The 22,487-nt window shown below is 41.2% G+C and overlaps 2 protein-coding genes across 4 annotated transcripts; one reads left to right on the forward strand and one right to left on the reverse strand.

Moving 5' to 3' along the window:
- Window positions 1-1,592: 1,592 nt before the first annotated feature.
- On the forward strand, window positions 1,593-7,201 carry LOC310753330 (uncharacterized protein). The gene is made up of 4 exons (XM_083594502.1): window positions 1,593-1,802; window positions 3,171-3,233; window positions 5,405-5,524; window positions 5,846-7,201. Exons 1-4 carry the CDS (start codon window positions 1,623-1,625, stop codon window positions 5,963-5,965), a joined length of 483 nt encoding a protein of 160 aa, XP_083450628.1. The 5' UTR covers window positions 1,593-1,622; the 3' UTR covers window positions 5,966-7,201.
- A 4,999-nt stretch (window positions 7,202-12,200) lies between these two features.
- LOC310756200 (uncharacterized protein) lies at window positions 12,201-18,347 on the reverse strand. Of its 3 annotated transcripts, XM_083599900.1 has the most exons (5): window positions 18,078-18,347; window positions 16,821-17,037; window positions 15,371-15,433; window positions 13,614-13,742; window positions 12,201-13,070 (listed from the first exon to the last, which is right to left on the reverse strand). In XM_083599900.1, the coding sequence occupies exons 2-5, from the start codon at window positions 16,977-16,979 to the stop codon at window positions 12,966-12,968; spliced, it is 456 nt and encodes a 151-aa protein (XP_083456026.1). In that variant the 5' UTR covers window positions 16,980-17,037; window positions 18,078-18,347; the 3' UTR covers window positions 12,201-12,965. The 3 variants fall into 3 exon arrangements, 1 of the variants encoding a protein (XP_083456026.1); XR_014544758.1 differs by lacking the exon at window positions 16,821-17,037 and having other exon boundaries at window positions 18,078-18,342; XR_014544759.1 differs by lacking the exon at window positions 16,821-17,037 and having other exon boundaries at window positions 18,070-18,338.
- Between the last annotated feature and the right edge of the window lie 4,140 nt (window positions 18,348-22,487).

A 22,487-nucleotide genomic window follows, 5' to 3' on the forward strand; every position in this document is an offset into this window, starting at 1 on the left:
CCAGTGAAGAGTCCCGGAGCCTGCTCTCTGCTTCCCCCATTGGCCCCCCTCTATCCCTGGTGTAGCGCTGATTTTCTTCCCCAACAGGAGACTTGCCTCTCTCCCTGCTTGGCCCCTCTCCAGCATCGTTGTGGGGCCTCGCCTCCTCCTCTAGTTCCGATGGCAGTTCCCTGACAACATCCAAGAGGATGTCCAGGACTTAAAATGCCTCCCAAATATTTACTTTATGCAAGTTTGGGAGACAGACATGCAATTTGTTTTGCTATTATATCTGTGAGTGCAAACATGCTAGCATGTGGTGTGCTGTATGAGATAGAGTCTTGAACTAGAACTGGTGGGGACCACTATTGTTCTCAGCTACTCAGAGCCTGTCTTCGTATGCAGGGGAAATTCCTAATTCACTGAGGGTTTGAGACCCACCGGCTACCCTCCCCTGGTTTAGCTGACAAGTCAAAGCTGTTTCCAAGGGTGTTGCTTGCTGACAGCTTCTAAGAGCCACAAGTGAGAGCTGAATGCAGAGTGGGGACCAAAGATGGACAAACTACCTCAGAAGGAGCACAACATGTCCCCTACCAGAGGTACTGTCACTCCCCTAACACACATACCCATGTGCAATATAGAAACAATAACCCAGCAAAAGGGCAGCAAATAATATATATTTAAAGACAGGAATGCTCTCAGAACAATGAGATAACAAGAAAATCCCAAAGATATATATACATATACAGTGGTACCTTGGGTTAAGAACTTAATTCGTTCTGGAGGTCCGTTCTTATCCTCAAACTGTTCTTAACCTGAGGTACCACTTTAGCTAATGGGGCCTCACACTGCCGCCACGGCACGATTTCTGTTCTCATCCTGAAGCAAAGTTCTTAACCTGAGGTGCAATTTCTGGGTTAGCAGAGTCTGTAACCTGAAGCGTCTGTAACCTGAAGCGTCTGTAACCCGAGGTACCACTGTACATATATATAGTCAAAACTGAAGCAGTAAAAATAATAGTTGCTAAAAGGCCTGGGAAAACAAAAGGGTTGTGACCAAAATCCTAACATAAGTGGGCCTTTTGTGGGAGGCCATTCAATAACTAGACCACTGCCACCAAGAAGACCCTTTCCTTACCACCCACCCCAGATCAATAGGCAGGCAGATTTTGAAAAGGCCTCCGATGCAGATATTTTATAAACTCAAACGGAAAAGCAGCTGGTCCCTGGCGCCCCCTCCCCTGCCTGCCAGCTTAGCCCTCCAAGGCCTGGGTCAAGTGTGCCCAGCTCCCCATCGCCCCGCATGAGCCTGCTTAAGGGGATCCTGGCTTTGATAGATAATACCAGAACTCTGAACTGGACCTTGAAACCCACTGGACATTCTAATTGAGCTTTAGGGCCAAGGCAAAGACAACCTTCTTCACGCAAGCCCTGCTTGAGATTTCCATTAAGCAGCAACAATTACTCATTTTGCATTGAGAGATCTTCCACATAATCAGATAGATGTGGTTTTGTGCTTTTGCGGATAGTGGGGATTCCACACCACCTATCTCCTTCCCCCTGTTGCACATATAAATATCCAGCTTGCAAAAGAGCAACAAGCAGTAAGGATCTTGTCTGTAGCTCCTAATAATCAAAAGGACGATGGCTGTGTTTCTGAAAGCAATCCTGGCAATCTGTTTGCTGGTAGAAATTATCTCTACTACTCCGTTAAAACAACTAGGCAAGTTCAGAAGAGAGGTACAGAAAACGGACAAGTGCAGATTTCAAAGAAAACTAACAATATTACAGAAACGGCTCGTTACGGAATGCGAGAACCTGGAGGTACATAAAAAATTTTTTTTTATGTTTTGCAGCCAATTTATTGCTTGTTTAACAATTGCAAAGAAGGCAAGGAGGAAAGATTTATTACTGAATCAACTTAATGGGAGCCAGATGTTGTTACTTTCTCTCTCAGAATGTGCACTCTCTCTAAGAATAAGAAGGGAGCACTTTCTTACACAGCAGAAATGGTTCAACAGGATGTATTGCTTTACTTAACATGCAGGCATGTTGACAATGATACCCAATTTGGTATTGTACATGTTGCAGAACTGAAATAATCAAAATGAATATTGAAAACGTTCGCTACTTTTAAAAGGCAATACATTATTATCTTGTTAATGTGCAGCTACTAGACAAAATTTTCAATACTTTATAATCCTGAGCCACATCAGAACTTTCATTCAGTGATGTATGCCACCTTGAGCTCCTTGCATAAAGGTGGGGTGGAAAATGTAATGAATAAATAACTGTGTACATTTTCAGGATAAAAATTAGGCTGCTAAGAGCTTAAGATATTTGCTAGTTGCTATAAGTAGACCAGGCTAGTCTCTAATCTAGAATCATAAATAAGCAGAAACTGGTAATGGTGATTTTGTGAATGCTCTCAGAACAATGAGACAACAAGGAAACCACAGAGTAATCTCCTTTCTTTGTAAAATCTAGAACTGAAATTACAGGTCACACATTCTGCTCTGCCCAGGGACCAGAATCCAGAGATATGATGCTGAGGTCCATGGCTCCATAGTGTTCCCTGTGTATCTTAGAGCAATTGGCACATTACACATGATACAAATCCACCTATTACCCCTTTAACCATGTTTCCTTATGCTGGTAGACTTCTGTGCATGAAATATACAGGAACAGGCTGCCTGTAGAAGATTATTTTCAAAAGATTGTTTCTTCTTCTTGTTTCCTCTCACTCAATTCAGCTTGCAAAGTTTACAGCATTAGGGTTGTTGTTGTTGTTTTTAAAAAAGATTGTTTTCCCTGGAGTTCTTTGCAGAACATCCTTTTCACAGCAACATCCATCCTCATATCTTTGGCAAGTCTACAAATGAGCCCTGATGGTGGCAATTGCCATCCCAGGTTGGCTGTCCCCAGCATCTGGCAACTAAGCATACCCTGCCTTTGCAGGTAGAGGCTTCATGTTGAATTATTGTAGCCACTGAGACACTCTTTCTCACTGAATCAGTCTAGTCCATGTTTAAAGGCTGTCAAGAAGACCAGCATGCACTTCTCCTGCTTCTTTCCTCTAAAATGGAAATGAGGGCGGGAGCAGGAAACAGTTGCCCAAACTCTAGCCAGCGAGTTAGGACTCGCTTGCCAAAGTTTCCTTCCTTAACCAATTTATTGCCTTTTGTTTTACAGAAATCATCTTGTGGTAATGGAGAAATAAGAAAGATTCGCTTTGAACCTAATGCTGAGCGAACGGTAAGCAAAATGTTTATGTCCTTGACATAATGGACACTTAGAAAATCTCCCGTAATTTTCAAACATCAGCCATGGCTAATTTATTGAGGAGTGTCCACAGTTGGCATCAAGGCATTCTTCCTTCATTATTTTGAAATGCTATATTTGGACCTTGAGAAGCTTCACAGGAGTCTCACAACTTGTACACTTTATTTGAGAACTTCTCTACAGATTACTGTCTAAGCAGTCACAGTGTGTGTTGCTATGGCAGGTCAATGGAAGAGACACTAAATGAAAAACATATCACAAAAATGGAATTCCACTGAAAACATTCTCCATAGTTGGAAATTACCACACAATTTCTCAGTACAGGAGATTTGTTAGGGTGACCTACAACGCTAGATTACATTTTGGGGAAAATTGCAGCATTTTTCATAAATCAATACATTACTTTTTTCTTAGTTTTCTGCTTTCCTCAGTTATAAAAGTTTTTGGAAGTGCCGCTTCTCGGCCTGCTACTTCATTTGATTCAGGCAGGTCTCTTCACAATACATGATATGGTTCAGGCTCATAGAACTTTAAACCACTAAGAAAAATGTGGTGGCAGAAATCTATAAGCTATGCAATACCTTGTTATGACCAACCAGGGGTATGTGGAAAAGGAGCCTTGCTTCTGCTAGTGTTGAGGCCTTCTGATTAAAACTTTAAGCCTTTCTCAGTCTGGAGTACAAGGAAGTCATTGGTTAGGAGACAAGCGCCACAATGCTAACCATGTCTATTCAGAAGTTAGTCTTACTTAAGTCATTGGAGTTTAATGTTGTTAAAATTGCAGCCTATTGCTGTCATACATTCTTGCCTTGGAGTAAGTCATATGGAACTCACTGGGGCTTTTTCTAAGGAGTCTTCAATCTTGAAGTCTCCAGGCGTTCATCTTGTTAGTATTTCACGCCTCCGATGCTGCAGAAGAGGTTGGTGTAAATCACATGCCTCTCTGAGAAGAGTGTGGGAATGGAAGACAGTCTTATCTCTTCCACTGTATATACTTATTGTACTGTATAGTGGTACCTCGGGTTACAGACGCTTCAGGTTACATACGCTTCAGGTTACAGACTCCGCTAACCCAGAAACAGTACCTCGCATTAAGAACTTTACCTCAGGATGAGAACAGAAATCATGCAACAGCGGCACAGCGGCAGCGGGAGGCCCCATTAGCTTAAGTGGTACCTCAGGCTAAGAACAGTTTGAGGTTAAGAACAGACCTCCAGAACGAATTAAGTTCTTAACCCGAGGTACCACTGTACTTTTGCTTTTACTTCTGCCTGTTTCTTCTCTCGGAGCTGGAGAGAGAGGACGCCATGACTCCTTTGTCTGTGCATAGTGTGTAAATAAATACATAGATTAGCTCTACCATGTCTCACGCTTCTTGCTGTGTTATGCTAGAAGATTAGTGTACAGTGGTACATCAGGTTAAGTACTTAATTCATTCTGGAGGTCTGTTCTTAACCTGAATCTGTTCTTAACCTGAAGCACCACTTTAGCTAATGGGGCTTCCTGCTGCTGCTGCCACCGCCGCGCCGCCGGAGCATGATTTCTGTTCTTATCCTGAAGCAAAGTTCTTAACCTAAAACACTATCTCTGGGTTAGTGGAGTCTGTAACCTGAAGTGTATGTAACCTGAAGTGTATGTAACCCGAGGTACCACTGTACATGTATCATTTGATATAATTTGCTGAAGCGCACTGGAGAAGAAGGGGAATGCCTTTTCCAGAGCTGCGCATACCAGAGGACGCTCAGAGTTCTGGGGTTGCAGGGGCACCTGCATAGTTATTATGTCATGTGTCTGGCTGGCAACCTGCTAGAAGGGCACATGCTTTTTCTAAACAGCACTATTGCACTTCAAAAACCAGATTAAAATATGCGTGTTATGTCATTTTGAGCGTCTGCGCATGCGCGAGCAGCGAAACCCGGAAATAACACACTCCGTTACTTTTGGGTTGCTGCGAAAGCACTCAACCTGAAGCACATTCAACGCGAGGTATGACTGTACATATAAATTCTAGAGAATATTTCCCTCCTAAACAGATAGTGCAATAATAAAGTATCACCTCAAATGACAAAAAAAGAATGAACCTTGCATTCAAACTGCATTGAAGCGGTCATGCTGCATTCAATTTTAAACCTTTTTGTCAACAGTGCAAAACTTACGGCAGAGTATTTTGCCAAGTCAACGAGGCTCTGAAAAATGTCTCTCAAAGTGCTTGCAACAGCACTGTATCAAATATGCTTCCACCCGACTCTCTGTATGAAGACCATGTGAGTATTTTTTGTAAATGTATATATTTCTCATTAGTGAGACATAGTAGGGAAATAGTTTGCGCCCCCTTTTTTAAACGTTCAGAAGGGATTCTCGGTGGGTTCGGATATATTTTTACAAATGTATTTACAAATTGCTTTAAGTTACTTTACCTGAGAGGTCAGCTCTAATCAACTGTCGGGAAAACCAATAAAAAATAAATCTTTTCAATGGGCCAAAATAAGCTCAGGCCTCCTCCTCCTAATTACCATTTTATTAGCATTGTACTGTTGGAACTGTATGGTCAATTTAACTCTCCTCCCCCCCATCTTCTTTTAAAGACCAACTGCACTTTGCCAAACATTGGTAGCAGGCCAATGAAGGAATTCTGTCCAGCTCTATTGGACTACGTCAGAAGCTTACATATCTGCTATGTGGACAAGAAAAAGTGCACATCATAAGAACTAGGAGGATCTCTTTTCCCGCCAATAAGAAACCATGGCACCCGACATTGTTCTGGAAACCAACAACTCATTCATGTTTGTTATTCTTAATGTATGCAGTCAAATAGGGAAATGCAACAATTAATTTATTAAGCCAGGAAATATAAATCAATAATAATGCAATCTAACGCACAGCAGTGAGCTCAGAGACCCCTTGAGCTTCGCCATATGTATTTGGAGGTTGATGTTTTGCGCAAAGATTTGAGGACTGGAGTCACATCCACACCATTCACTTATAGCACAGTTAAAGCACATGGCTTTCCACCAAAGAATCGTGGGAACTGCAGTTTGTTAGGGGCTGGGAATTATAGCTCTGTAATGGGTAAACTACAGTTCCCTGGAATTTTGGGTGTGGGGGCTGGAGAGTAGAAAGGGCAAAGATCTCTGACATCTCCTAAAACCAAAAAAGCCACTGAACCATGAAGAAACAGTTGTCCCTAAATTGGGTTGTTCTAATGGAGAAGTGGCCATTGTATGGCCATGCCTTAGCATCTAAGGGCAATCAAATTTTATTTTATTTCTTATTCTTTGCTATTTGCTATTCTGTGTTGTTTTTAGTATAAAGCTGCAACCGATGACCTTTTACCAAGCAGTAATTTAACATGGTGCATGTGTGTATGTCACTGCTGTCTGGATTGTTCTGTCAAGTTGTACAGAAAATGTCAGCATAAATCTTGGTCAGATGTGTTGTAAAATGGTTGTCTGCATCTATCCATCCATTCATAAAGATGGAGGGGTGTGTGAAAGCACTGAAATAGTGTTTATTGCCTCTTAGCAGTTTCATGACATTGGGTTGAACTTATTTATTTCTGTTCTATTTAACATATTTAATGTTGCATATTCTAAGTATTTTCCGATCAACATTGGAAAACAAACCTGTGATTAAGTGATGCAATAATGCTGAGCACATCTAGAGAGAAATATTTTATTGAAATCAGTAACAGTAAGACTTTTAAGTTGTGGCCATTATTTAATATTTAAAGTTATAGTTAAAGTTACATATTGTATTCTTTTTAGTTATATTATTGACACTGTTACTAAGTTGGTACTATATAATTATTTTATACATGTTTGTATTACAATTAAATTAATACTATATTTAAACTGATATGGTTTTCTTATGTGCCTTTTATATATTAAGTTGAGAATGAAAATGTTTCAGTAACAAAACGCACAATAAAATATCAAGCAAGACTCCTGTTTTCCCTTGATTGTTTTCCCTTTATATTTATGAAAATATCTCCATAAAGCTTGAATAGAGTCATTTTTGAAACAGTATACATTTCCATTTGACATTACACTCCGTTGGCAATCTGAACCTGTAACAAAGATCACAAACTAAATAAATTAGTTCACCTCACACTAGCCTTTGCTTTTTAGGTCAATTCATTGTGCTAGGGAGATAGAGTGCTTTAATTCACTTTCATTCTGCAAACCTAAAATTCCAGTATTGCATTCACTTCAAGGCGCCCAGGGAGGCAAACATATCAATACTAATACAAGTTTCAAATAAGGTTTATTGCCTTAATCTAATCTAATCTAATCTAAGCTAAATCCTATGCACTTGAATCCCTCCTGCAAAATAGTGACAGCCTGGACTCTGGAGGTACCCATAGAATGATCACATTAAGCCTTAACTTACTCACCCTCATTATTACCATTTGTACAGAGCGTTGGGAAAGAGTCCTTTTTGCAATGCCCTTCACATTCTTAATTCCATAGATATCTGGTCTATCTCATGAACGTTTGTTTCTGCACGTGGAACATCTTAAATTGCACTATCCCTGACTCCCCATTATCCACCATCCACCTACTGTATGTCTACCTCTGCACCATCACTAAGCTTTTCTTCAAGCCCCACTCAGGAACTTCTACACAGGAGGGTCCTTATTTGCAACTGTGATTGCAGCTGGATTGGCCCACAAGTATGACAGAAGCCTGGCCCCCGCAACGGAAATGCGAAAGAGATATTACAATGAGAGAGTGGTATCTGACAACTTAACCCTCAGATACTTTGTGCCAGGCCTCAACCTCCAACATTCCTCAGGTGCAAATGGGGACACTCTATTCTACATTAGTATCACTGCTTGGACGTTTTCTCCTGTTCAGGTACCAAAGTTATTAGAGTAAACACACAAAACTGCGGCATTTTAAACACAGAAGTCTTTGAATTTATGTATTGCGTGCAAGGGAAGCCTGAGGGCAAAAGAAAAAACCAAATCAATAATACAACTAACTATAGGGTTGTGTGTGTGTATATATAGACTATAGTATGTGACTCTTATTGTTGCAATTGCACAGGTGTATGATATGAGGTACGCCAATGTTTGTTTTGGGGACCAGGGACATATAAGCTTTTGAGTTCAAGGATACACAAGCGTCCCTTTTTCTTAAGTGTTTCAAACTTCTGAGCAAATTAGGACTGTGTAAGCAACTGCAGCATTCTGGTGCTGTGGTGAATCCTGGTTGAATCACCTGCACACCTGTCCCAAATCCCTGGCCTACCTGGCAGCAAGACAGTACGACAGGTACGTCTGGAGTCAATCCACATGGCCAAAGTCCAAACCAAAGCACAGTCCCTCAGAGATCCTGAAGTATCCAAGTAGTTGAGCAGACACAGCACCTCAGCTCCGCTGCCCTTGTGTACTCTGCATGCTGATTGCAGCACCTGGGCTTGATGAGGCAAGTGAGCCTCACCTGTTCTCAGCCTACTCCAGCTAAGGAATCACACACATCCTCTCAGAGCTAGCGAGCCCCACCTGGACAGCTTTCTGCTCCCTATGCCTCAGAGCCTGCTGTGTTTGAGGAGACAGGGGCTTCTCTGTCCCTAGAGATGGGTCCTGCTGCTCTGGTTCTTGTGTCCCATTGCCTCACCATCCTCCGTCACTCTGTGAGTACTTCCTACACCAATCTCTCCTTCCCCATCCCCAGCTTGCCCTGGTGTGTACCAGTCCTGGGACTCTGTATGACAAAGTGAGAAGCCGTGATGGCTTAAGCATTTTTGCAAAGGTCCCAACATTTGCGTGGCAATTGTAGGCTATGCAAGGACTGCAGAGAAACCTGAACCTGTGTAGTTATTATTACTCCTTCAAGTGTCCTTTAAGAAGTTAAGTGTGTTTAGGAATGTGTTATGTCATGAGAAGGGATGTGGGCTTTGGGTAAGACTGCAGCATTAGAAAGTACAGTAATAAGGGTGGTGGGCTTTCCTTATAAGCCATTAAGATAAGGCATTGGACAGGCAGGTCAGTACTCTCACTAACTGAAAGAGAGAATGAGAAAGACTTTTGTTAGGAGAGAGACAGTGTTAACGGAAAAATCCGAGGGCTCCCTTGGACAAAAGCAAAGACACCAACCAGGATAACTTGGAGCAAAACAGCAGCCTGTAGGCTTGGCCTTTATTGAACTGTTGCAACAGGGTGCTCCCCTCACTTGCAGGAGAGAGGAAGGACCCAGAAAAATGGTGTGCAAGGCCTTATAAAGACTTTTGAAATTGCCACCCTGTAGATCAAGACCACCCCCAGAAACATCATACATACATCACAGAAGGGGTGTAACCTAAGACCACCCCTCAGATACATCACACCTTCATCACAGAAAGGAGGGGTTGAGGGAGGAGTTGCGGTGGTAACCTGAGTGTCCTGTCACCTGGCTGGTTCCCTCTTTGCCCCTCCCCATGAGTACTTTCCAGGTGACAGAGGGGAATTTGTAGTTTCCTGCCCCCAGAGGGAAGAGCTGATTATTGTCCTTTGTTTCAGTCCATGCTGAATCCACTCCCATATGCAAGTTCTTTGTGATCTTGATGGTCTTCTGTCTAGGACCAACAGGGTTGGCATAGCAACTGGGCAGGGCTCCTGTGTAAGTGCTGGTATGCTCAAGGGATTATGGCTGCCCTGTATCAAACCTTCCCCATTTTGTAGTCCTTCCTTCATGGAGTAAAATAAAAGTGGAACTGTGCAAATCCGATGCATGGTTGCTTTTCTATGAATTTATAACAGAAGCGTAGCATATGTAGTGTGTGTGTGTGTGTGTGTGTGTGTGTGTGTGTGTGTGTGAAGTTTGTACAAACTGAATGATTGGGGGTGGGGTTTCCAGCGACAACAGCAGTTGTCCGAGTTATGACAAGACTGGGAGTGGTGACATTTGTTTATAAGACAGTTCCGACTTACAAGGCAATTAGAAAACATGTTGAGGGTGATATTATTATTATTATTATTATTATTATTATTATTATTATTATTATTATTACTGGAGGGAGGGGGAGAGAGAACAAAAGAGAGAGCGAGAGAGCGCAGGTGGATTATAACTGTTTGGTGCTGAATGTCAAAGCTAGCTCAAGAGGAAAAGAGCAGCTAGGTGGCGCTGGTGAATCCAACTCTTCTCACCATCCCAGCATTGATAGACACCCACTCATCCATTCAGGGCAATACCAGTGCAATTCTTCTTCTCTTTAATTGTTTATTAGTGTTTTTGACAAAGTGTTGCTATCAGGAGTGGGGCTTGAGGTGAAGCCTGGCAATGGCCCAGAGGTGAGACCAGGGTGTCTAGTGGAGAATGGCAAGTTGAGTCCAGTGCAATTAGGAATGTGCCACAAGCAGAAACAAATGTTCACAAATTTGACGTACGTACTTACAGAATTAAGCACACGGAAGGCCTTGTAAAACACAGTCCACCCTCCATCTCACTGTACAAATGGGAATACTGAGGACGATGAGGCCAAGGCTTAATGTGATCATTCTCCAGAGGGTCACAATTTTGCACGAGGGATTCAAGTGCATAGTACTTAGTTGCAGAGCAGGCGATTGCTTTGAAGAGCTTTAAGCTGTTTTAAAAGGTTGTTTTAAACTGTTTCTAGAAGTCTTACTTGTATTAGTGTAGATATGTTTCCCTTCCTGGGCTCGTTTTAGTAAAAAAAAAAAAAATACTCAAATTTTAAGTGTGCACAATTACAGTGAATTAAAGGACTCCATCACCCTAGCACAATAAATCATCTTTAAAAAATACAGACTTTTTGTGGTTAGGAAAGTGATGAGCAAATGCACTGAAAAGTGTGAGGTGAACAAATTTATTGGGTTTGTAATCCTTGTTGCTGGTTCAGCTTTACCCAATAAAGTGTAATGTCAAGCCCAATTCATACCGCTTCACAAATGACTCGATCCAAGTCTTCTTAAAATCAAAGGAAAACACTTCACTCTTGCTCAAGATTTTATTGTGTGTTCGGTAACTTAAATATTTTCATTATTAACTTAATATAAAAACAGCACATAAGAAATCCATATCAATTTAAATACAGAATAAATGCAATTGCAGTACAAACATGTATAAAATTATTCTTCAGTACAAAATGAGGAAAGTTTATGAAAACAACAACAGTACCAATTACATAACTATAAACAAGAAAATATATAACTATGGTTTTAAATATTAAATAATGGTCATAACTCTTATGGTTACTAATTTCAACAAAATATCTCATTCATTGTATCACTTAAGCACAGGTTTGTTTTCTAATCTTGATAAGAAAATATTTATAATAGAAAATATTAAATATGTTAAATAAAACAGAAATAAATAAGTTCAACCCAATGTCATGAAACTGCTAAGAGGAAATAAACTCTATTTCAGTGCTTTCACACACCCCTCCATCTTTATGAATGGATGGATAGATGCAGACAACCACTTTACCACACATCTGCCCAAGATTTATGCTGACATTTTCTGTAGGACTTGACAGAACAAATCAGACAGCAGTGACATACACGCACACCATGTTAAACTACTGCTTGGTTAAAAAATCGTCAGTTGCAACTATATAACAACAAATTTAAGAAATAAAATAAAAATGGATTCCTTGCTGATGTTAAGGCATGCCTTGATAAAAAATGCAACCCACACAGAGCACTTTTAACAAACTACAATTCCCAGGATTCTTTGGGGAAGCCATCTGACTGAAATGCACGGTGTGCATGCAGTCTGAAAAAGTGTCTCATATGAAAATGCCCTAAATCCATGGACTCTCCTGTGGGATAAGAAGCAGGAATATTGCTGTACTGTACTATATTTGCCTTAAATTTTTTGCTTCTGGTTCAACCTGTTTCCACCTTCAGTTCCTAGATGGGCACTTAAAGGCTGCTGCTGCCACACTTGGGCACAACTAGACTTCGAGAGAGTTTCTTCTTCTTTCATACCCTCCTCCAACATTTCTCTGATGAAAATAGGGATGTCCTATTCAAGAATGATAATTTTATACCCAACACATCTCACTGGGTTGCCCCAGTCACTCTGGGCTAGCTTCCAACATATACCGGTAATAATACATGAAACATTAAGAAAACTTTCCTATACAGTACAGGGTTGCTTTCATACAGTTTGGGGGTTGGATGACTCCATATCTTCCGACACTTCTCCAATTAAAATAGGGATGTCTTAAGGAAAAGCAGGACATTCTGGGATCAAATCAGAAACTGGGATGGCTTCTCTAAATCAGGAATGTCCCTGGAAAATAAGGCACTTGGAGGGTCTGTTCTTTGTTCCAGTCATCTTTAAAGGAGATGTTCTTTTGCGCCCCCAAATAATCTTGGGAACTGTAGTTTACCCACCACAAAGCGACAACTCCCTGCCCCATTACCAAACTACAGTTCCCAGGATTCTTTGGAAGAAAGCCATGGACTTTAAATGAATGGTGTGGATTTGATTTTGGTCCTCAAATCTTTGCCCACGGTAGCAGCCTCCAAATACATATGATGATGCTCAAGGGTCTTTGAGCTCACTGCTGTGGGTAGTTTGTATTATTATTGATTTTCTTTTTTTCCTGGCTGGAGAAATTAATTATTGCTTTAACCCTTTCGATAGCAGACATTAAGAATAACAAACACAAATGAAGTGTTGGTTTCCAGGACAATGTCAGATGCCATGGTTTCCTATGAAACAAAAATCTTCTTACTCCTTATGATGTACACTTTTAGCTCTTCGCACAGTTGGCATATAAGTGGCTGACGTAGTTTTGTAGTTTGAGGCAGAATTCCTTCATTAGCATGTCATCATCGTTTGGTAAAGTGCAGCTGGTCTTTAAAGGGAGACAAAAGGAGAGTTGATAAGGCTGCACAGCGCCAACAGTACAAAGCTACCAAAACGGTAATTTGTAGAAGTAGGCCTGAACAAATTTTGGCTCATTCAGAAGATGATGATGATTAGTAGTAGTAGTATTGTTTTAGAGACAGATGATTAGAGCTGATCTCTTAGGTCAAGATAAAGCAATTTATAAATATGCTTGTAAAAATATATCCCATACTGGAATCCCTCCCCAATAGTTTCTGAACTAAAGAAAGGGGCAGGGGCAAACTTTCTCTCTACCACAGGCTCATCCACACTTTTTCTTGGCCCATATTCTGATCGTATTTAAGTACTGATTAATTCTCACAGGTCTGAGAGCTTCTCTCGTCGTTCTGTGGCTGTGCCTTGCTATAGGCCTATCTGACCTGCTGGATCGAAGTTTGGTTAAGCAAATTTCTTTTCAGATTTTCTGCACATCTGATAAGATCTGAGTCAGCGGATAAGATTGGATTTTCACAAGATTTTCACTGATGGGAAATTTTCAGAGAATACTCACTTGGTTGTCAAACAGCTCTGGGTGTGGCTGGATTTTATACACTGTTTTGTTGCATTCAGTTGGATTGCTTTTTGCAACTTGCTCGAGGGCACAGTAGACATCCAAAAATACGTTTTTGTAAGTTTGACACTGTTGAGAAAAGTTCAAAGTTGAATGTAGAATGACTACTTCAATACATACTGAGTACAAGGTTTGTTCATATTTCTTACTTGACACAATACTTTTTTTAACTGAACTACTTGTTTAGGGAGATAATGTTCTTAAGACTCAAGTTACTCGTTATCATTATGTATAATCTAATTTATTTATGTTTCATGCTATAGCGGATCAATCCCCGATGTTTTTCCTTTGGTCAGCTACTTGCACGGCATACATAATTACAAAAATCATGTGTGTGTTTTAACATGTTCTTTGAAGTGTAATAACAATATTCCAAAAAAAGCACATGTCATTCTAGAAGGATGTCACTTCCAAGATTGTAAGACTGAAATCCTAACCATGCCTTCTAAGAAGTAAGCCCTCCTGAGTTCAGTAGGACTTACTTCAAGGCAAGAGTGTATGACAATACAGCTTTAGGCTGCAATTCTAACCACCCTTACAGTGGGGTAAAGCCTAATGAATTCAGTAGGACTACATAACTTGTAAATAGAAATGGCAAGGATTCTGCTGTTTGTCTCCCAACTAAGTACTTCCTTGTACTCCAGGCTGAGACAGGCTTAAAGATTTAATAAGAAGGCCTCAACACTTGCAGAAGCAAGGCTCCTTTCCTACATACCCCTGGTTGGTCATAACAAGGCATTAGGTAAAGATAAAGGGACCCCTGACCATTAGGTCCAGTCGTGACCGACTCTGGGGTTGCGGTGCTCATCTCGCTTTATTGGCCGAGGGAACCGGCGTACAGCTTCCGGGTCATGTGGCCAGCATGACTAAGCCGCTTCTGGCGAACCAGAACAGCGCACGGAAACGCCGTTTACCTTCCCTTCCCACCAGAGCGGTACCTATTTATCTACTTGCACTTTGACGGGCTTTCGAACTGCTAGGTTGGCAGGAGCAGGGACCCAGCAACGGGAGCTCACCCCGTCACAGGGATTCAAGCAGCCAACCTTCTGATCGGCAAGTCCTAGGCTCTGTGGTTTAACCCACAGCGCCACCCACGTCCCTAACAAGGCATTGCATAGTTTGTAAATTTCTGCAACCACATTTTTCATAGTGGTTTAAAGTTCAATGAGCCTGAACCATATCACGTACAGTATTGTGAAGAGAATCAAATGCCTGCCTGAATCAAATAAAGTAGCAGGCTGAGAAGCAGCGCATCCAAAAACCTTTATAACTGAGGAAAGCAGAAAATTAAATAAAAAGTAATATATTGATTTATGAAAAAATTGCAATTTTCTCCAATGCATAATTTATATTTTATCCTGTACTGGGAAACTGTGTTGCAATTCCCAAGTGTTGAGAACTTTTTCAGTGGAATTGCTTTTTTGCAACCTGATAATTTAATGTCCCTTCCACTGCCCTGCCATAGCAACAAACGTTTTGACTATATGGACAGCAATCTGTAGCATTTCAAAATAATGAATAAAGAATGGCTTGATGCCAACTGTGGACACTCCTCAATAAAGTAGCCATATAAATTACAGAAGATTTTCTAAATGTCCGTTCAACCCACCCACCACATGCCCCAAACAGCTCGGTTTTTGCTGCTAAACACTTTCAAGCTTTACATTTTGGGTTAAGGACATAAACTTTTCACTTACAATTTTCTCAGCATTAGGTTCAAAGCGAATCTTTCTTATTTCTTCATTACCACAAGATGAATTCTGTAAAACAAAAGGCAATAAATTGGTTAAGGAAGGAAACTTTGGCAAGCAAGTCCTGACTCGCTGGCTAGACCTTGGGCAACTGTTTCCTGCCCCCACTCTCATTTCCATTTTAGAGGAAGGAAGTGCATACTGGTCTTCTTCAAACATGGACTAGACTGATTCAATGAGAAGGAGTTTCTCAATGGCTACAGCAATTCAACATGAAGTCTTCACCTCCAAAGGCAGCGTATGTGCGATTACCAGATGTTGAGGACAACCAATTGCCAGCATCATGGCTCATTTGTAGGCTTGTCAAAGATACCAGGCTGGGTGTTCCTGAAAAAATGATGTTCGGCAAAGGACTTCAGGAAGACTTTTTTTAAAAGCCTAAAACTGTAAACCATGCAAGCTGAACTGAGTGAGGGGAACACATTTGCCCTCATATAGAAGAATCCTGAATCCATTTGTGAAAACAATCTACTACAGGCAGCTTGTTCCTATATATTTCATGCACAGAAGCCTACCAGCATGAGGGAACATGGTTAAAGGGGTAATAGGTGGACCAGTATCATGTGTATTGTGCCAGTTGCTCTAAGATAAGCTGTAGAGCCATGGACTTCAGCATCATATCTCTGGATTCTGGTCCCTGGGCAGAGCAGAATGTGTGACCTGTAACTTTCAGTTCTAGATTTTACAAAGAAAGGAGATTACTCTGGGATTTTCTTGTTGTCTCATTGTGCTGAGAACATATTCACTAAATAATTGTTACTGGTTTCTGCTTATATTAATGCTTATGATTCTAGATTAGATACTAGCCCGGTCTACTAACAGCAACTCGCAAATATCTTAAGCTTTCAGCAGCACAATTTTTATCCAATAGTTATTTACTTTCTATCCTACCTTTCTGCAAAGTGCTCAAAGTAGCATACATCAATGAATAATTACTGAAATCATTGTTGAATGAAAGGAAAGTTCTGATGTGGTTTAGAATTAATAATGTAATGAAGATTTTGTCTAGTACCTATACACTTGCAAAATAATAATATATTTCTTTTTTTAAGTGGCAATCATGGTAAAGATTCTGAATCAGTCGCATCATCAACATGCTGCTGTTAAAGGTTTCCTAGAAAGATAAAACACTGATGCTTCCAAGGAATGAATCTGAATACTGAGTAAAGTGATACATCCTATTGAACCATTTATGTTGTGTAAAAAAGTACAACCCTCTTCTCTTCTTCTTCTTAGTACATTTTGAGAGAGAGAGAAAAGTTAGCACATTTTGCCAACGGAAGTTGGTTTAATAACAAAACGTCCTCCTTGCCTTCTTTGTGATTGTTCAGTGAGCAATAAATTGGCCACAATACATAATGAATGACAATAAAAACAAATATGATATTTGACTTACCTTTAAGCTCTCACATGCTGGACCAAGGCTGGCGTTTAAGTTTGCAACGTATCTTTTAAATTTTATATCATCCGTCTGTTCTGGTTGTCTTAATGGAGTGGTAGAGACAGTTTCTACCAACAAGCAGATTGCCAGGATTGCTTTCAGAAACACGGGCATCGTCCTTTTGATTATTAGGCACTACAACAATCCTTACTGCTTGTTGCTCCTTTGCAAGCTGAATATTTATATGTGTGACAACGGAAAAAAAGATATCTGTCAGTATGTGCAGAATCTCCACCCTCCTCAAAATCGCAAAACCACATCAATCTTGACATCATGGTCATAATGAGCAATTGTTGCTATTCAATGGAAATCCTATCAAGTTATATCCGATAGGACTTCATCATGTACAGGATTATCTATGCTTTCGGCCCAAATTAGAATGTCCAGGTGGTTCCCTATTTCCCCCCCCCCCCAATTTTACAAAATTTACACATTTATAGTCACCAAAATACAAACCATACATTTCACCTTGACTTCCCTTCCCCCTGTTTCATGTTTCATTTTATTTACCCTTTACCACTGCATATTCTAGTTATTTCATGTTCTCCCCCCCCTTTTTATCTCAGTTTGCATTATACTTCTGAATTTACTCTAATCAGTTTTAATTGGTTTACAATAGTTTTTCAAATATTCTAAATATTTCAAATCTTTTCCAGTGTTCCTGAAAGTCTCTTTCTTCCTGGTCTCTTATTCTAATAATTAAACTTACCATTTCTGCATAGTCCATCAGTTTCATCTGCCATTCCTGCTTTGTGGGTGTTTACCCTCCTTCCATTTCTGAACATATACCATTTGGGCTGCAGTAGTTGCATACATGAAAAGATTTTCCTTTCCTTTTTTCCTTTTTTTAAGGAATCCCCCCCCCCCCGATCTCTAGGTACATCTGAAACAATTCCTAAAAGGAAAGCTTTTTACAAAGGGCCTTCCCCCCCTCTTCATTTCATTGTGTATCATCTCCCAGAAGCCCTTAGCCATTTTGCATGTCCACCACATGTGATAGAAAGTACCTTCTTTCTCTTTACATTTCCAACAAATATCTGATTCTGACTTATACATCTTTGCTAATTTACTAGGCGTCAGATACTACTGATCATTTTCATAAAATTGTAACATGCTGTAAATTTTAAGTCTTTCTTCCATAATTTCTCATGTGCACTGAATTCTATATTATGTTCTATACCCCTCGCCCAATAGCTTATTTTACCAGTTCACCTTTTGTCTCCCATTCTAGTAATAACTTGTACACTCTAGAAATAAGTTTTTTTCTGTATTCCAGTTTCCTGGTCTAGTTCAGAGTGCTAGTATTAATCTTCAAAGCCCCAAGTTGCTTGGGGACAGGACACCCGTAAGATCATTTCTCCCCACATTTGACTGCCTGGATTTTAAAATTGGATCCCTTATCTACCACCATCCCCAACTGCCTCATGGTGTGAGGTGGGTGAAGAAAAGGTCTTCTCTGTGGCAGTGGCAGGGCTAGCCAACCCATGAGGCATTATGAGGCAGTGGCCTCAGGGTGGCAGTCATCAGGCAATTGGGAGGGGCAGCAGATTTGACCTTGGGGGAGCGCACCGCTCATTCCCTCATCCATTTTCTATTTTGCCTCTAGTAGCAAAACATCCTGGACCATCTGTTGGCAATGGACTAGTTTTTAATGGGTGCAGACCTTTTATTTTTCCATGCCTGTTGGCAACTATGTTTTTTACTGTTGTTGTTTTTTTAAAGTTTTCGAACTATTGTTGTTTGCTCCCTCTTTGCTGTGTATGTAAACAAAAGGTAAAGGTAAAGGACCCCTGGATGGTTAAGTCCAGTCAAAGGCGACTATGGGGTTGCGGCGCTCATCTCGCTTTCAGGCTGAGGGAGCCAGTGTTTGTCCACAGTCAGCTTTCCCGGTCATTTGGCCAGCATGACTAAACCGCTTCTGGCGCAACGGAACACCATGATGGAAATCAGAGCTCATGGAAATGCTGTTTACCTTTCCACCGCAGCGGTACCTATTTACCTACTGGGGTGCTTCCGAACTGCTAGGTTGGCAGGTGCTGGGACAGAGCAATGGGAGCTCACCTCATCACGGGGATTCAGACCTTTTGATTGCCAGGCCCAAGAGACGCAGTGGTTTAGACCACAGCACCACCCGTGTCCTGTGTATGTAAGAACTGCTGGAGGCTACACTGTTTCTTAGTATTTACTCCACTTTGTCAAAGATCGTAAGATTTATGACTGCACCAGTTCTCGTTTTGGATCATGCCCCAGTGAGTTTAGTGCTACAGCCACTTTGAAATGACTCGCCTCACCAGTGGAGACTCAGTTCCTTCCTACTTAGGATGCCATTTTTCTCTCAGCCATACAGTAATTTATTGAAATAGCACAGCCTCTACTAATGGGATGTATTGAAATCATACTTATGGCGTAAAATAATCTCACAAGCCTTAATTAATAGTAGGAAGAGACTCAAAGTTTTGATGCATATGGAGATTAAGCAGTGGGAAATACAAACTGGACAGTTATATAAAACACCTTTTGCTCATGACTTGCTCTTGTAATAAAATTAGGTTCATAATGTCCAGCATGCTGGTTATCTCATGGCATGCATGTGCCCGGCATACTGGAAATCAGAAGAACAAGTCGGCAAATTCCTTGTGTAAAAACTCAAGGAAATTCCATCCAACCCAACTATTAATGAGATAAAATAAAAATAGCAACAGAAACAGACCCACAGAATCCATTGATGCTTTACATTGTTTTAGGAGTTACAGTGCACTGAAGGACCTTTGTAGAAGGAGACCACTGGTTTTAGGAGTTACAGGTGGCAGCAACATCTAGATCTCAGCAGAATGTCCTTCAAAGTCCCTTCTCTGCTTCTGAAGTAGGGGGAGCATAGGAAGCTTTCTTATAATGAGGTCATCCAGGTAGCACTGTATGCACAGTTACTTCATTTATTTATTTTTTAAAATCATATGCAGTTAAACAGGGTCTTTATTCCCCCACCTTTTTATTTTTAAACAGTATACCTGAAGGAGCATCTCCACCCCCATTGTTCACCCCGGACACTGAGGTCCAGCTCCAAGCGTCTTCTGGTGGTTCCCTCACTGCGAGAAGTGAAGTTAAGGGAACCAGGCAGAGGGCCTTCTCAGTAGTGGCGCCCACCCTGTGGAATGCCCTCCCATCAGATGTCAAGAAAATAAACAACTATCCAACTTTTAGAAGACATCTGAAGGTAGCCCTGTTTAGGGAAGTTTTTGATGTTTGAAGTTTTATTCTGTTTTTAATATTCTGTTGAAAGCCGCCCAGAGTGGCTGGGGAAACCTAGCCAGATGGGCAGGGTAGAAATGATAAATTATTATTATTATTAAACAAGGTTTATTTTTCCCCTTCCTCATTTTTATAAGGGCGTCCCCCCTTTCTCTCTCTTTGAAACATGTCTTCCCAGTGCTTGACACCATTAGTGGTTGTCATTTTAATTTCCTGCAGTGCTCCCAAGCAACAATACACTGGGGCATTGTGGGAAGTTAAAATGGCAGTTGTCTGGTGCCAGTTATAGTGTCATTGGTCAAAGGAGCACAGTCACTTCTGCTGGGTAAATCAATCAGGGATGCTCATTAGCAGAGGAGGCGACTCTTGCCAAGAGGCCTCTCAAGTCTTAGAATAACCCTGAAATTAAAACATCATGTCCCAGGGTTTTGTCAAGTCCTCTGGAATGAGGTCCTTAGTGATGTTTGTGGATTCTCGACTGCAGCTTACGCAAACTGCTGAACCATGTTCAGGACTAGGAAGTACAGTGGTACCTTGGGTTACATACGCTTCAGGTTACAGACTCCGCTAACCCAGAAATAGTACCTCGGGTTAAGAACTTTGCTTCAGGATGAGAACAGAAATTGTGCAGCGGCAGCGTGGCAGCAGTGGGAGGCCCCATTAGCTAAAGTGGTGCTTCAGGTTAAGAACAGTTTCAGGTTAAGAACGGACCTCCGGAACGAATTAAGTACTTAACCCGAGGTACCACTGTAATTGTTCCAGCTACACATATATTTTTCCAGTCTGTATGTGACAACCCAGTGATGTAGATTAATAAAAAGAGCATAGTAGGTGACAACAGTTAAGCATTTATTTCATAAATCACCTCTCACCTTTCCTCCTCAGGAAACATGGGGACTAATGATACTGACTTGTCCCCTACAGCATGGTCCCCATTGCCACCTACTGAGTTAATCAACTCAGTGCTCTCTCTTTTTTTGGTTAAAAAAATGAGGTACAGGTACTCATATCTTGATAAACGTGCTGTGGGTGCCAGCTCTTCCTCTAGTTTGAATCATAATCACTGGAGGCGGTGAGCGTCCTGTGTGAGTGTCTGGAGGTGTTTGGAGGGTGGTTAACGGATTGAGGTCACATCCCGACAAGACAGAAGTTCTGTTTCTGGGGGACAGGGGGCAGGCAGGTGTGGATGACTCCCTGGTTCTGAATGGGGTAACTGTGGCCCTAAAGGACCAGGTGTGCAGCCTGGGGGCCATTTTGAACTCTCAGCTGTTCATGGAGGCGCTGGTCAGCATTGTGTCCAGGGCGCAGAAAGAAGTGCTTCAGATGATTCTTGTAGGATATTCAGAAGCCTTAGTGCCTCCAACTGCGGAGACAGAGCATAGTCATCATGGCTAGTAACTTTTGATAGCCCTCTTCATGAATTTGCCGAATACCCTTTTAAAGCCATCCCAAGTTAGTGGCCCTCACTGTCTCCTGTGGAAGTTCCATAGTCTTAAGAAGTGCTTTCTTTATCTGCCTTGTATCTTCTAACATTCAGCTTCTTTGGAGGCCCATGAGTTCTAGTGGTGCGAGAGAGGCATACAAATATTTCTACAAGGCATGCTTAATTTTATGAATTTCTGCCGTGTCACCTCTTGCTTATATTTTCTCTAAACTAAAAAGTCCCGAATACTGCAAGCTTTTTTCATAAAGGAGCCGCTCCATCACCTTGATGGGGTGTCCTTTTCTGAAACTTTTCCAACAGTATCCTTTTTGTGGTGAAGCTACCTCAAGAACAATATTCCAAATGAAGTCGTACCATAGGTTTGTAGAACGGCATTATGATAGTGCTAGTTTTATTTCAATGATCCTTTCCTAATGATCCGTAGCATGGAATTTGCCTTTTTCTCGGCCATTGCACATTGGGTTGACATCTTTATTGAACTATCCACTATGATCCCAAGGTTTCCTTCCTGGTCCATCACAAATAGTTCAGATCCCATGAGCGTATATGTGATTATTATTATTTTTTGTCCCAACATGCATCATTTTGCACTATATTGAACTGCACTCACAATTTCACCTCTATTAACTCAGTTTGGAGAGGTTTTTTTGGAGCGTCTCACACTCTGTCTGTATCATCAGTGAACTTCACCACCTCACTGCTCATTCCTAAGTCTAGATTAGAAGCCCTGCACAAGGACTTCTGCTTGTGAAATGGGTTCCCCCCCTCTCCCCCCTCTCTGTTCCCTGTAACACACAAAATGAGCTTTGGGGAATCTGAAGAACCCCAGAGGGGTGTTGTTCCATCTAACATGCTGGAATACTTGCACAGACAGCATGACTGAGAAAGCGTGACAATGAATTCTACTCAATATAATTAAGTTACAGTAC

The sequence above is a fragment of the Podarcis filfolensis genome, assembly GCF_964270895.1.
Source record: "Podarcis filfolensis genome assembly, chromosome: 2".
NCBI classification, from domain to species: domain Eukaryota; kingdom Metazoa; phylum Chordata; class Lepidosauria; order Squamata; family Lacertidae; genus Podarcis; species Podarcis filfolensis.